Genomic DNA, 13,414 nt, shown 5'->3' with positions numbered 1-13,414 from the left:
GAATCCTACCAAAACACAGATGTGACAATGCTCATATCACATCTTGCCGAGTCTGCCTGCATGGGGTCATTGTGCACGCCGATAGCACCATTTCTCAAAAGTGCTCTTGCACAATGTTACAGTTGCCATTTTTCAAGAGGCTCAAATGCTATGTGCAGTATGGGAGTGCTATCCATAAAAATTTCCCATCAAGAGGTCATCTGGGTGGCTTTTTTTTTTCCAAATATTTGAGCATAGAAAGGACACGAACACAAGTTGTTAACACAAACCTTTTCCATATGGAAATAATCCTGAAATAACCAGTTAGCCTAGTGTAATGTTTTCCTTCAGTATTTCATTTTAATGTCATAAATTGCTATAAATGTACCCAGGAATTGTGACCACTGGTGAATGCCTAGTACAGTGAAAGCTCGTTAATTTGACCTCCGTTAATTCGGTAAACCGGTTAATTATATGTGCACGCGAGGTCTCTCCAATTATACATAGGAGTCTATGGGGCAAAACTCTCGTTAATTCGACCAAATTTTGCCATGAGTCAGTTAATTCGACGTAGCTTCGTAGCCCCGTAGCCCGCCATTTCGCATTTCACTGCAGAAGGGAAAAAAAAAGACAGCCACGAGCGGCGCTAGTGTGAAGGTGAAAAAAAAAAGGCAGCATATGCCATCTGTACTGTCACCGTCATCAGCAGTGTAAGAAAGGGCGGTGATAAGCGATGAGAGGGAAGAGAGGGAAGAGAGGCCAACTGGAAGTTCGTTCTTTCCTAGCCCTTCCTTCGCCCAGTCAAGTTTCGCCTCAGCGTGTGTCGGTGCCACGTGCTTTTTGCATCTACGGTCACACTTCGCCTACTTTTTACTGTGCTGCGTGTGTGTATAAAGTGCTGTGCCTGCGCGTCTTGACGCTGCGTGCTGCTATGATGGCGACACCAGCAAAGCGGCTGAAGAATGAGGTGAAGGACCTGGCCACAAAAGTGCAAATATTGAAGATGCTCAAGGACGGCGTTTGACGCCAAGACGTGATGAACAAGTATAGAGTGAAGAGGACAACCTTGGCGACATATGTCAAAAATGAAAAGAGCATCTTGGAGGCGTTCGACAGTGAAAGCTTCAGTGCTAAAAGGAAAACACTGCGGACGGCGGCCCACCCGGAGCTCGAAGCCATACTGCATTGGATCTCAAACGCACGAGAGGCCTATCTCCCCGTGAGTGGGCCACTAATTTGCGCATAGGCTGAAAGATTCGCCGCAAGAATGAATGTCGAAGATTTCAAAGCCTCCGAAGGTTGGCTCGCTCGTTTTAAAAGCCGACACAATCTCAGGCTCAACAATGTGTGTGGCGAAAGAGCCTCTGCGAGCGAAGAAACAATCGAGGAGTGGCGGACCAACAACCAGTGTGAATATCTGGCTGCGTATGACGCGAAGAACATATCCAACGCTGACGAAACAGCACTGTTCTTTAAAGCTCTCCCGGACAAGACTATAACTTTCAAAGGTGACCCGTGCACAGCAAGAAAACGCAGCAAGGAAAGAGTACTATTCTACTTGCCGCCAACATGACGGGTACAAAGCGGTTGCTGCTCTGTGATTGGGAAGGCGCAGAGGCCAAGATGCTTTAAAAACATGAGGAACCTTCCTGCCTGTTAATTATCACGCTAATAGGAAGGCTTGGATGACATCCAGCATTTTTTCAGGCATTGCTTCAACTTTACCGGCATTATGGAATGGAGAAGCGCAAAGTCCTCATGGTTGTAGATAGTTGCAACGCTCACTGCAAGGTGTCTGGCCTTGAATGGATCAAGCTGGTGTTTCTCCCACCAAATACAACCTCAGCCCTACAACCCATGGGTCAGGAAATAATTCAGTTCGTGAAATGCAAATACAGAAAGCATGTCTTGCAGCGCATGCTTCTGTGTATGGAAGCGGGGAAGAAATACGAGCTGACGCTCCTCAGCACTATAGGCATTCTGGCTCATGAATGGACAAAGACGCCTCCAGAAGTAATCGCTAACTGCTTCAGGCATAGCAGTTTTGTACCACCGGACTGCTGTGCAGAGACACTGCCATGTGAGACTGCTGACGCAAACGCAGAGGATGACAGCTGTTTTGACAATGTCTTGCCTTCTGTGCGGATTGCCGATTACATCACCATCGATGATGGTGTCAGTCGCCGGACGGCTGACTGAGGACGACATAATTCAGGAAGTAACAAGTAACGGCAACGACGATTCATCAGAAGATGATTGTGAACAGCTGCCCCAGCCGCCGAAGCGCACGGTTAAAGAAGCCACAGAAGCGCTGTCCGTGCTGGAGGACTTCTGCAAACAGATTACCAATGGTGCGTGTGCCACTGAGCATCTGGCAGCGATTAGCTCCATTGTCGGCCGCTCAAATTCGCCCGAAAAAACAGATGGTGATAATTTCCTTACCAAATAAGGGTATGTTATCCAGGGGCACATTTAAATTTTTGGTCCATTCGATAATTCGGCAGTCGAATAATTCGTAATTTTTTGCGGTCCTGTCTGTCGAATTAACGAGCTTTACTGTATAATGGCTGAAGCTTCAACCTTATCTACTGCATCTTTTTGTTAAAAAAATGCCTGAACACAGCGCCCACAAGGGCCTTTTTGCTAAAAAACAAATAGTATTCAAATTTATAAAATTTTCTAACACTACTTGTTAAGGATTGTTTTTAAAAGCTGGACGCAGCCAGCCCCTTAGGCTTCTCCATCACTGATAATGGCTCTTTATTGCAAAAGTGTCAAAACAGCTGGATGACACAAATGACTCAATCTTTCTCACAGCAGGAAACTTCAAAAAGGGTGGCCCTTCATACTGCAAACTTGCTTTGATGTTTTAGGACCTCATAATATGTTGAGTATAGTGTCCCACTGGACCAGAAAGCTAACTTTTTACTGTACCTAGCAAATACTGCAATGCATGCAGCTCCCTATAATGTGGCTAGCGATTGTTTGACAACTAAGCACACAAGAACAATATGCCAGCATGAAAGCAAACAATCAAGCCTTACACTGCTTTGGATGTCGTCCCACAGGCGCTGCACATCAGTGCTGTTAGAATACTCATGGATGGACTTGGTGGCCTCTTCCCGGATAGCATCCTTGATCTTGAATAAGACCACAGTTTCGAAGATTAGCAACCAAAATTCCAAATGTTACTCAGAACCTTCAAACTGATAGGCTTTAGTAAAACTTGCTTGCACTCTGCACAATTTCTATGAGAACAATGTGTGGCGAAAATTCTGCAAAAATACACCAGCACACCATGTACCATTGCCAAAGTAAGCTCTTTCTTTAAAGAGCATTAACTGCATAAGCAGCTCCAAAAGCAGTTACACATTTTCAATTCCTCAACGTTGCTAGAAACCACTTTGCAAGTAAGGTCTTTTTAGGCGAGACGGCTGGCACTCGCAATCGTTGAAACAATCCTGAGAGTTCAAATGCATGCACATCAGGCTAGCCTTGTCCACTGCATAACTGAGGCTTCCTGCATCTCCAGTCTATGCTGTCCTGTGCCAGCTGCAGATAACCTAGTTTATCCCCGCAAATTTCCTAACCTGGTCCGTCCATCTATAGTCTGCAACAACCAGATATGTGCAGTTCAGACCCACACAACAAAGAATACATGACTTCACTGAAAATAAGCAAGTTTGGACTTATTTTCTGAACAAAAAACATACAGACAGGCTAAAATGTTAAACAGCAATAGCCTGGACTCAGTGGCCAGAATAAAGCAACATTGTAAAGAGTAAATTTTCGAGTCCTAACAAGCCTATTCAAAAGTGTGGATGTCTGGATTCATATCTGTCCTTCCAGTTCACCATTTAACCTTTTGAATCAGTTTCTACGCCCTCCAGCAAGCTGTCATTAGGTTTTCAAACAAAGACCACATCACATGAGAAAAACCAAATTACCACTTTCACATGGCTATTTATGCTTACCAGCCTAATGTGCATCACTACAAAGAACATAGCCAAAATTTAGCATCTGTACTCCTTTAAATACAATAGCACAACTACCATTTCTTACAGCAGCCACAATAAGTCGATCGATGCATGCTGCAAAAACTTCAGCATTTCATATCAGCATGCACTACACAGTAATTCTCCCATTATGAAGGGTACCAAATAAAAATTGGTGGAACACAGTTTTCACCCCCAGGAACTGTTACCATTCTCATAACCTAAATATCATTTTGAGCACCACTGAATCCGATCCTGCTATTAAACAAGTTCAAAAGTTTTATATGCTGCAGAACCTATACTCTGTCCCATTACCACATAATTTTGGTCAGGCTACATTAACATATTTGACATTTTGCAAGGAACAGCACATAAATAAGAGTCCTCATGAAAAAATGATTATTCAAAATATAAGCTTCAGTGGGTCCACATCCATGTCAAATTCAAAGTTTACAACTGGTCCCTACAATCTTCATGACAATTTGGCACTCATTTCCAAATCTAATTACCTGTGGACATACAGTTGCAATGCTCAATCAAAGCACAAAGCTAGTAAATATTTTCACAGATCAGCACTGTCTAATAGAGCACTGATCACATTGTTTAGAGTGTTCAAACAAGGCTGTTCTAAAGAAAGTTCACTGACCCCACCAACTCCACTTTAGAAATGTGCCCTACACTGCAAAGGTTGCACATGACTATTTGACCTTTTGTAATATACACCTCATTCAAGGTATAAATGATGACTTCAGAATAAGATTATTGAAGCAATACAGGTTTACAACAGAGCACAACAGCTATACCTTTGATCGGTAGGCATAGGCAGCAATGGCAGCTCCCAGCTCGCAGATGAGAATGATAGTCAGCAGAACACTGAACTGAAATTTAAAAGAACATCATGAAACCAACCGATTAGGGGTGACAGTAAACAACAAAACAAGTGACACAGTGCAAATTTGTGCTTTTTGGATTCAAGCATGATAATGATAGCACATGCTTTTACCACACCTCTCTTCACTCCAATCTGTGCCCACATATTAACCTAAAGTAACCATAGAAGTCTATGCCAATAGGAATTCCTGTAAAAACTATCATGGCAGCAAGCTAGAAGATTTTGCAAGTTCCGCGGAATATAAAAATCCTTCTACAAAGGACTAAAGTTAATAGCCAAATCTCGATATAACGAATTGCAGGGGACCACCTAAAATCGTTTTTGAAATGTCGTAATGCAGTTATAAGCCAGTGGTCAAACCTGTATGAAAATTATGTACCTTGGCAGTAGACATGTATGCAGACAAGCAAAAGCACAAATGAAAATGCAGCACCAACTTCAAATCTGCTTTATTTGAAAAAATCATTTTCTTCCATGTAACACACACCCCCGATTAAAAACTCAACACCTTCCACTTTGCGCAACACCTCATCGTGTACATCTTTGCATCGAGCGATGAAAGTGCGGGCTTTGTCCACGCAGAATAAAGAACAGTTCGATACAACTTCCTCTTCAGTATTCAGTGAACTTTCACAATCTTGTCGCGGTCTTTCAAAATGATCGAGCCAGTCGATGGGGCAGCATGCACAAATACATTGATATGCATATTAGACGCAGTAGATGCGGGAGCGGGAGGAGCATATAACAGCCCAGCATCCATATGTTCCCAACCAGTCAAGATCACATCTGCTTCAATTAGCTATCCTAAAAAACTGAAATTATGTAGCCAAGCTTGTGATGCACTTCTAAAATAAGCAGGACAGCTTTCAGTGCTAGTCATGTTATATTCATAACCAAGGGTGGTTACTTAGCACAAATAGCACCTATAAGAAAATGTATGCTCACTCTCAATATGAAGTGTAAAATTAAGTTGCCATTGGTGATCGCACTGAGCTTGAGCCCTAAAGCAATTTAGTCTGCCATGAAAAATGCCTTCAAACATAGGGTAATCGAGGGCTAGCCTGTAGAATTTGTCAACTGAATAAAATGTTCTCAAAACCATTTCTACTTGGACCACACACTGCATATCTTAAATACCGTAATGTACTAAAATTGCTTGCAATCAGTCAAACAGGACTTTAATAACTTCAATATTTGCTCCAAACAACCTCCTCTTTTGAGCAAATATATATTGTAAAGCTTGAGCTGTTTTTCCTGCAGAAAAAAATGCTACAAATGAGCTGTAGCTGTTCTTTTTGAAACAGCAAGCTTTAAGCAGGTCTGGGCAACACATAGTTTGCACCTTCACTGGGCTGATTAAGGAAAAAGATTACAAAATTCAACTTGAAAATGAAAACTCATTCATTCACTACCCAAGTAAACTAGTGAACTGGTCATAAATTTAACTGGTGCACTCAGTTCAGTCGTTCAGTCGTGTCCGACTCTTCGTGACCCTATTGACCATGTCATGCCACGCTTTCCGGTCTCTCACTATCTTCCTAACATCACATAATTTCATCTGCAGTGCCTCGAGGATGCCATCTAACCATCGCGTTCGCTGCCTACCCCTTCTCCGGCGACCCTCAACCTTTCCCAACATCAAATCTTTCTCCAGCGACTCCTCTCTTCTCATCAGATGACCAAAGTAGCTGAGCTTTAACTTTAGAATTTGACCCTCCAATGAGCAGTCAGGGTTTATGGTCGACAATATCGAATGATTTGATCTTCTGGCCGTCCAAGGAACTCTCAAGATTCTCCGCCAGCACCACAATTCAAACGCGTCAATTCTTCGGCGGTCAGCCTTTTTCACAGTCCAACTCTCGCATCCATACATCACAACTGGAAAGACCATAGCACGAGTTATACGGATCTTGGTTGGCAGACTAATGTCTCTGCTCTTTACTAGGCGGTCAAGGCTAACCATTGCTCTCTTTCCCAGAAGCAGGCGTCTCCTAATTTCATGGCTGCAGTCTCCTTCCGAGGTAATCTTGGAGCCCAAGAAGAGAAAATCTGTCACAGCTTCCACTTCTTGTCCCTTGATGCTCCAGGACTTGATAGGGCAAGACGCCATGATCTTTGTCTTTTTAATGTTCAGTTTAAGCCCAAACTTCTCACTCTCTTCTTGTACGCGCATCAGAAGTCTCTTGAGTTCCGCTTCACTTTCTGCCATTAAAGTGGTATCATCCGCATATCTAAGGTTGTTGATACGTTTTCCAGCAATCTTCACTCCAGCTGAAGACTCGTCCAGACCAGCCTTCCTCATGATGCACTCTGCATATAGGTTAAATAGGCAGGGCGACAGTATGCAGCCTTGCCTCACTCCTTTCTCAATCGGAAACCAATCAGTAAGACCATGCCCAGTTCTGACTGTGGCCTCTTGCCCTTCATACAGGTTCCTGAGGAGACAGATGAGGTGAATTGGAACTCCCATCTCTTGGAGAGCTTGCCACAATCTGCTGTGATCTACGCAGTCAAACGCTTTCGCATAGTCAATAAAGCAGAAGTAGATGGGTTTCTGGAACTCTTTTCCTTTTTCCATGATCCAGCGAAGGTTGGCAACTTGGTCTCTAGTTCCTCTGCCCTTGCGAAACCCAGCTTGCACGTCCGGAAGCTCCCGATCCACATACTGCTGCAGCCTACTTTGGAGGATTTTCAACATCACCTTGCTAGCATGCGAAATAAGCGCGATCGTGCGGTAGTTGGAACAATCTTTGGCACTGCCTTTCTTTGGAATGGGGATGTAAACTGACCTCCTCCAATCCTGTGGCCACTGCAGGGTTGTCCAAATCTTCTGACATAATGTATGCAGAATGTTAACAGCGTCATGGTTGAGGTTTTGAAGCAACTCAGCTGGAATTGTATCAATTCCGCTAGCTTTGTTCTTAGCAAGGCTGGCTAGGGCCCATTCAACTTCACTCTTCAGGATGCCCGGCTCGAGATCAGTGACCACAACCGTCTTATGTTGGGTTTGCACATTCGGGTCCTTCTTGTACAGTTCTTCTGTGTATTCCTGCCACCTCTTCTTTATCTCTGCGGCTTCAGTGAGGTCCTTGCCTCGTTTGTCCTTTATCACGCCCATCTTAGCACAGAAGCTTCCTTTGATATCTTTGATTGTCTTATACAGAGCTCTTGTGTTCCTTAATTGGCTGTTGTCCTCAACTGCTTGGCACTGTATGTTCAGGAAGGCATTCTTATCTCTCCTTGCTATTTTCTGAAAATCCGCATTGAGAACCTTGTATCTTTCTCTTTCCCCCATAACTTTTGCCATCCTCCTTTCCTCAGCTATTTGCAAAGCCTCTTCAGATAACCATTTTGCTTTCTTGCATTTCTTTTGCTTTGGAACTACCTTAGTAGCAACTTCTTGTATTATATCACGAACATCAGTCCACATCTCTACACTACTACAATAGAAAATACCCTCCTGTCTTACAAGCTTAATGCTTCACTGATTTGTACCCTACAGCTTTTACAGACTATACACTTTTGGAACCATGTCAGAGCTCAGGACAAAACAGCTGAAATGTCAACACTTACAAGACAGTTCACAGAAAAAGTTGAATTTTCTGAAACAATGACTTCACTATACTCAGATTCATACACTTTAAGATTTACACCATTCCTGTATGTGGTTTAAAAACAGAAATGTGTCAATCGCAAAACAAAAAAAGCTAGAAAATTTAATAGCAGGATCAGCACTTTGTTCACGACACACTAATATCAAGACCCAGGTACCACAGTCCTTAAACACCCATTATGACATGCAATGCTGGGCCTGCAAAATTCTGTGTCCAATTTGAAACAGACTAAAAAAACTTCAGGAAGCAATTTATAGGTTTCCACTGCTTTTTAAACAAGTAAAAATTCACTTTGAACACAACAATGTAAGCTAACCTGTCCTCAATATAAAAAATTCCAACATTCAACTTTGACTAAGAACAGTTTAACATCTATCAGACTTGCAATGTACAGGAAATGCACAATTGCACTCTGTACGACTCAACGCTTCGGTGACCCCTATATTTTTGTTTGCGCTTCACAGTAAATCAATGCACCATGCTACACAGCACCAGGCAAGCGGGCACGCTGCTAGGCACCTGCATAGCTTTGCAGTAGCATGCCCAAATAGCACAGCTTCCCAATACGGGCTCGTACCACTTGACGCATGTTGCAAGTATACTGAACCCGATAGTATGTCCGACAGAAAGGTAGGGGAAAAAATGGCTTAAAAGATTGGACAAACAGGCTCCTTGATTACATACCGCCATGATCATGTGGTAGTTCTCCCGGATGGCACCACAGCATCCCAGGAAGGCAAGTACGAAGACGAACACCCCCAAGACAACAATGGCCACGGGTGCACCCAGGTAACCCTCATAAAAGGGCTTTTGTGGGTTCAGGGCTGACAGAACCACTCCACCAACAGCTATCAAGGCAATGCCGCACAGCTGCCAGAGCAAGAAAACAAGATTAGGCAAATAAGCATGCCAAGATCACATGCTAAAGGTGATTTCCTAGTAAAATTCATGGCCAGATAAGCCCACTCATGTAATATGGAAACCCACAACCCTCAACACAATGATTCAATACATTTAAATTACCATGACTTCGATTCACTAAACTTAAACTATTACCTTTTACTGAAGATCAAAGACTGCTGACAAGTGCCTGTCTGCAGCCTTCTGACCTGTCATTATCCCAGAGTCAACATTTACTTATAAAAACTGAACCATCTGCTGTAAAAACTACTGTTTTTTTTTCAGTTTAGAAAACTTTGCATAGCTGAAGGTGGCTGACATCTAAACAGACAAGCATTTCCATGTTTTGATCTGCTTTAGCAAATAAGCTATATAGTACACAAATGAATACAAATGATAGTGTCACTGGTTTAGCACAATCCTGCATGCCTACTTCTCAGGATATGCATAAGAATAACAAACTCCAGAAGCACTATGTAATATGTTCAAGCCACTCAAGAGCATATTACGCCCCATCCAACAGTTCGTTGATATACTGGCCTTAACTAATATGGATAAGACTCTGGTACACAAAAATTTTCTCGCCTGTGGTTCATGAGATGCACAATACAGCAATTTCTCTGTGAAAAAAATAAAGCTTTCCTCACCAGTCTGCTCTAGCTTAAATTTAAATGCAGTTTTCAAATTTAGCAATACATTCCCATGTATGTAACATCAACCTTTTTTTTTGTATTCAGTAACAATTTAAATGTTTGCGCCCTTTTACTCCAATTGCCTTGAAACATTCACTTACAAATAAAAAAAAAGACAAACTAAGCTTGTTCCCACTAAAAATGCCTTAAGCTAGCCTGCAGAGGCACGCGAGTAAAAAATTTGAATTTTTAGCATTTGGGTGTATTTTGAGCCTTCACCACAAGTGCCATGTTTCCACTTAAATTTTTCTATTGTTTCTCTCCAATAAATTTCTTACCTTGGCATCTTTTCCACACAATGGCCTATACACGTCCAGTACGATATCTTGGAGGCTTTGTTATATACACAGAGTTTTGGACAGCACAAACGCTCATACATTTGTTTCCTTCCCTAAACACTCAAGAACCCAAACCTTTTACCGCTTTGAGAACGCAGGCGAGCAATGCACTATTCAGCATTTTCATGAATGAAGAATATGAATGGGGTGCATGCCTTAAACTACTGGTTGGAACAACTGTATGGAAAGAGAATGCGGTAAATATAAAGGTTGATATTATTCATGAAAGCATTAGGTAACTGCAAATAAACCTTTAAATGTGCTAGTTCATAATGAGCAACAAATTCTGGATAAACTCAAAACAAAAAAGGCAGCACAGACCTAAGAAGTGCGCATGCCCAATGCCACAGCCCTCAGCAAAGCTTGCCGGGATAGTTAATTTGAAACAGTCTGGCAGTTTGCGCACAAAAATTGCCTTCAGAAAATGAAAAATTACTGACAGCTCAATGCACTAGAACTAATGTAACATGGAATGCTACGAAGGCTGCTAGTAGATCGCACTAAATTATAGTCCGCGCTTCAGCACCTACAAGACCCAATTACACATTAATTGGCTGCGAAAAGTCAGTTCATCAGCACACTTGCAGTATCAAAGCACGCTGTATAAATTTCAAGTCGCTTAAGCACGCCAAGATAAGCATGGTCTTAAAATTGCACAACATGAAACCATGTTTCGTTCTGCAAAAAAATCTTTCGGCTCTCGATAAATGCGCCAGCCAAGCTTTGAGAAAACGCGGCTACAGAACAATGTCAGACGATTACGCAAAGCCGCATGACTTCAAAGCTTGGATGCTGCTCACGAACCTGGCTGCACGCACATCACTCAAGAGCGCCTTGACGGAACGCGACCATAGACATGCTCCTCTTGGCTACAGGTGTAACATGCAAAATATCGGCCAGCTTTATTATTATCTGGCATGAACAATACGCCAGTACTATGAGGTGCCAGACGAAATAGTACAGTAAGCTAGCGCGTGAAAGGCAAAGAACGCAAGAATAAGTTTGATTGATGCGAGATGCAAAACCGAAAATACTGCGACGACCATAACACGCATGCGCCATGCGAAAGTCAAGGTGAAAATTGAGTGCTCAACCCACATATTACACCTATTTTCCGTTCAGCCCATCGTTACGGCTTTCTACGGCGGCACAAACGCAACGCCAGTAACGCTAGATTTGACAGACGTCGAACGCGATTTCAACCTATTGCAACATTTCCCACACCATGTGACGGAGGTAATACGCCCCTACAATGGCGTCCTTGACCGTCCCTTGCGACAAAGTGACACATGCATAACTAGGCATTATCATAGCACTGCACAACGGTGAACCTTCGCACAAACCAGAGATGTGGGCGAAAGAGCCAACAAATTTATTCTTCCGACACGATACACCTCCAACAGGCGCCGTCAGAGCTTACGGATTAATACCACGCACGCTCAAAGATCTTAGAAACAAGTACGAGTGCGCAACATGATGGCCTTGCATGAATAAGTGATATTTCTCTAAACGCGCAGTTCTACGGAAACCGGATAGACCAAATAGGCAGCTCGAGGAGGTACGAACTTTAAAGTGACACAGCGTCCTTGAACGTGCACAAAATGCCACGCACGGAAAGTCGGAAACTCCGTTCTGTCAATATAAAATGCATGAATGCAGTGCAATGCAGAAAGCATAAGCTTTCGGTCATCTGTCAGGAGAAGTCACAAAACCTCCGCTCTTCAGGAGCGAAGGCGCTCCCTGCCATTGAAGTAACGAAAGAAAATGGCACACGAAACATCAAGAGAATTGTACTTACGACAAATATGGCATTAAAAGCGAAGAGAAGGTACTTGACAAATCCCATTTTCGATGAATTCACCATGGTGAAGTCAAGTAGTTAAGCGAAGCCGCAGCAGAAACAAAAACAGAACGACAAAAGTTGCCACCCAACTTGATGCCTACTGCGGACGGAGCGTTAGTGGCCTTTGCCTCCGCGCGCGAGTTGGACTTGTGTTCCTCCGCGCGACGCAGCTGCAGCGGGCGGAAAATAGGACGCTATAATCGATAAACAGAGGAAAAAAGGTTCAGCGCCTCTTAGTGTTTTTATTTTTATTTTAAATGCGCAATAATGGCATACAATTATAAAGTAGTGAAGATATACTGTTTAGTGATTGAACGAGCAAAACAAAACGCAATAACGCTAGGAACTTTTTTCTGTGACGTGCACAGACGACGGAGACGCGCTCGCGTACTCTCACGCGCCGTGACGTAGACCATTGCGACTATGCGCGAAGTTTCAAGGCAGCGCTGACTCACGCCGCGCGTTTATCTCTTATCGTAGGTCCACGTGGTTATGAAGTGTCGAAGAGGCGTCGCCAGTTCCGCTAAGAGACGGATTTGCTGCAGTGTACTATAGATAGTTGGCACAGTTTTATTATAACGCTAGCTGCGTGTGTTTTGAATTCTTTTTTTAATATAAATAAGAGCCATGTATCTGGTGCGCGCCCTTCTGGCGCAATCAGATCCTACCTAATGGAATCTGGAACAAATATTAAAACTGTAATGAATGCTATATTTATCATGAGTGTTGTGTTTTTTACTCTCCTCGGTTTTGAACACTGAAAGCCAGTGCTCGAGAGGTAAACGCGTCAGTGCGGAATCGGATGTACGGACTGTGTCGGCACCTTTCGACAGGTGTGCCGCTATTGTATTCGAGGATATTCTGATCAATACTGTGCGGCAGGTGTTTGATGTATACGTCGCTCACAGGTGTCGATGATTAAGAGGTTTCCATGAGCCAGTGACGTAAAGTTATTGCACCTTGCTCGACTGTCAGTCACGTTTGGAGGCTCATGTAAGTTATTGCTGAAATAACCAAACAAAAGCTTTTTTTTTTTATTATTATTGTTGACCGTTCAGTCCGGTGTACATTTCCCTACTTCGAAAAGAAAAGGTTACCAAAAGCTGAACGTTGACTCGAAAACAAAAAACAAAAACCGGTTTCGTTGAACGTACAGGTGCA

At 43.0% G+C, this 13,414-nt stretch overlaps 1 protein-coding gene across 1 annotated transcript in view; it reads right to left on the bottom strand.

Annotated features, from left to right (window-relative positions):
• Positions 1–12,402, bottom strand: part of LOC146206018 (leukocyte surface antigen CD53-like) — a 38,627-nt gene extending 26,225 nt beyond the window's left edge. Inside the window, exons 1-4 of the mRNA XM_084590656.1 lie at positions 12,209–12,402; positions 9,165–9,350; positions 4,778–4,852; positions 3,024–3,119 (exon numbers count right to left, since the gene is read on the bottom strand). Of these exons, the coding sequence (XP_084446782.1) occupies positions 3,024–3,119; positions 4,778–4,852; positions 9,165–9,350; positions 12,209–12,274 (423 nt within the window). The 5' untranslated portion in view covers positions 12,275–12,402. The remainder of the gene's footprint in view (positions 1–3,023; positions 3,120–4,777; positions 4,853–9,164; positions 9,351–12,208) is intronic.
• Positions 12,403–13,414: the final 1,012 nt, after the last annotated feature.

This window comes from Amblyomma maculatum, chromosome 1, assembly GCF_055883805.1.
Source record: "Amblyomma maculatum isolate TAMU_Amacu chromosome 1, ASM5588380v1, whole genome shotgun sequence".
NCBI lineage: Eukaryota > Metazoa > Arthropoda > Arachnida > Ixodida > Ixodidae > Amblyomma > Amblyomma maculatum.
The sequence above is the reverse complement of the archived record's forward strand: the minus strand, read 5'-3'. Positions and strand labels throughout refer to the sequence as shown.